The sequence below is a fragment of the Phocoena phocoena genome, chromosome 10 (genome assembly GCF_963924675.1).
Source record: "Phocoena phocoena chromosome 10, mPhoPho1.1, whole genome shotgun sequence".
Lineage (NCBI taxonomy): Eukaryota > Metazoa > Chordata > Mammalia > Artiodactyla > Phocoenidae > Phocoena > Phocoena phocoena.
The window spans coordinates 89,978,302-89,979,745 of NC_089228.1; the positions used below are offsets into that span (position 1 = coordinate 89,978,302).

The 1,444-nt window shown below is 70.8% G+C and overlaps 1 protein-coding gene across 1 annotated transcript; it reads right to left on the reverse strand.

The window, feature by feature from the left end:
* Window positions 1-242: 242 nt before the first annotated feature.
* On the reverse strand, window positions 243-1,118 carry ID4 (inhibitor of DNA binding 4). Its single transcript, XM_065886269.1, has 2 exons — window positions 678-1,118; window positions 243-287 (listed from the first exon to the last, which is right to left on the reverse strand). Exons 1-2 carry the CDS (start codon window positions 1,116-1,118, stop codon window positions 243-245), a joined length of 486 nt encoding a protein of 161 aa, XP_065742341.1.
* Window positions 1,119-1,444: the final 326 nt, after the last annotated feature.

A 1,444-nucleotide genomic window follows, 5' to 3' on the forward strand; every position in this document is an offset into this window, starting at 1 on the left:
GGCACGGGGGGTGGCGGGAGCGTGAGCTGATCCGTCTCCATTTAGAGTGAACCCCCAGCTGCTGAAGCTAAGCTTCACTTACTAACTGGGTGGCAGGGAGGGGGGGGGTGTCCACCTCCTTGGGAATTTGCCCTCAGAAATGCTGGAGGCAAAGAACGCCGCTGTGGAAGGCGCCGGGGACGGGCGTCTCTGGCGACCGGCCACACGAGAAGGGAAACGCGCGCTCACCTGGACAGCTAGGCTCAGCGGCACAAAATGCTGTCGCCCTGCTTGTTCACCGCGCCGGCCTGGAACAGCAACGAACACCAAGGGAAAGGTGAGCAGGCGCGAACAACGCACTCGCCACGGTCTTCCTCGATTCGTTCTCGGAACCCAGGATGGCCCGCCGACGCCCCCATCCCAGCCTACAGCCCTGGGGACGCCCCCTTCCCCGAGCACAGGCTGGACCTGACAGCCCACGGTGCGCACAGCCCTAGTCCCGCCCCGCGCATTCACCCGGCCTGTGCTCGCTGCACCCAGCCCGCCGCCGGCGGCCCCCGGTGCCGGAGGAGCAGGAGGGTGCAATTGTCATTCTCGCCCCTGCCCCGAGGAAACGGGAGCGCCCGCGTCCCACCACCCCGCCACCGCCCTCCTGGACTCCCACGGGGTCCGCCCCGGGCCGGCAGCCGGCCTCTCACCGGGTCGGTGTTGAGCGCCGTGAGCGGGGTCCGCGGCGGCGCGGCCGGACAGGTCCCGGCCGGGTGGTGCGGCGGCGCCGGCGGCGGCGGCTGCCTCAGCAGAGCCGGGTGCGTCTCCAGCGCCAGCTGCAGGTCCAGGATGTAGTCGATAACGTGCTGCAGGATCTCCACTTTGCTCACTTTCTTGTTGGGCGGGATGGTGGGCACCAGCCTCCGCAGGCGGCTGTAGCAGTCGTTCATATCGCACTGCAGGCAGAGCGCCGGCTCGTCGGCCGCCGCCTCGGCCGCCTTGCAGCGCGCTGCCGCCGCCGCGGCCGCCGCCGCCGCGGAGCCGCCCAGGCTGTGGCCGTGCTCGGCCAGGCAGCGCAGCGCCAGCTCCCCGCCGCCGCAGCCCGACGGCGCCTTACGGCCCGAGGGGCGCACCGGGCTCACCGCCTTCATCGCGCGCGCCCTGCGCGAGCGGACCCGGTGGGGCGAGCGAGGGAGGTAGGCAAGCTCCAGGCCCCCGCCCGCGACCGGCTCCGCTCCCCTTGCCTTTGCGCCCCGCGCGCTCGGTCCGCGCTCGGGGCACCGCGAAGCTCCCGGCGATCCCGCGCCCAACAATTGACAGGAGGGTCGCTCCGGGTTTTGCGAGGGGATCTCTGCTCAATGGGCGACACTCGGCCGAGACCAAAAGGCAAGAAAAATCAAAAGCACCGGAAGGAAAGCAGCCCACCGGGTTCCCTAGTCACTCCCTTCGGACCGCCAACCCGACCTCCGCCGCTCCG

Coding starts and splice junctions, on each gene's coding strand:
- ID4 (XM_065886269.1), bottom strand. CDS start 1,118: ATGAAGGCGGTGAGCCCGGTGCGCCCCTCGGGCCGTAAGGCGCCGTCG. Junction 288..677: donor CGGCGCTCAACACCGACCCG/GTGAGAGGCCGG, acceptor TTGCTGTTCCAG/GCCGGCGCGGTGAACAAGCA.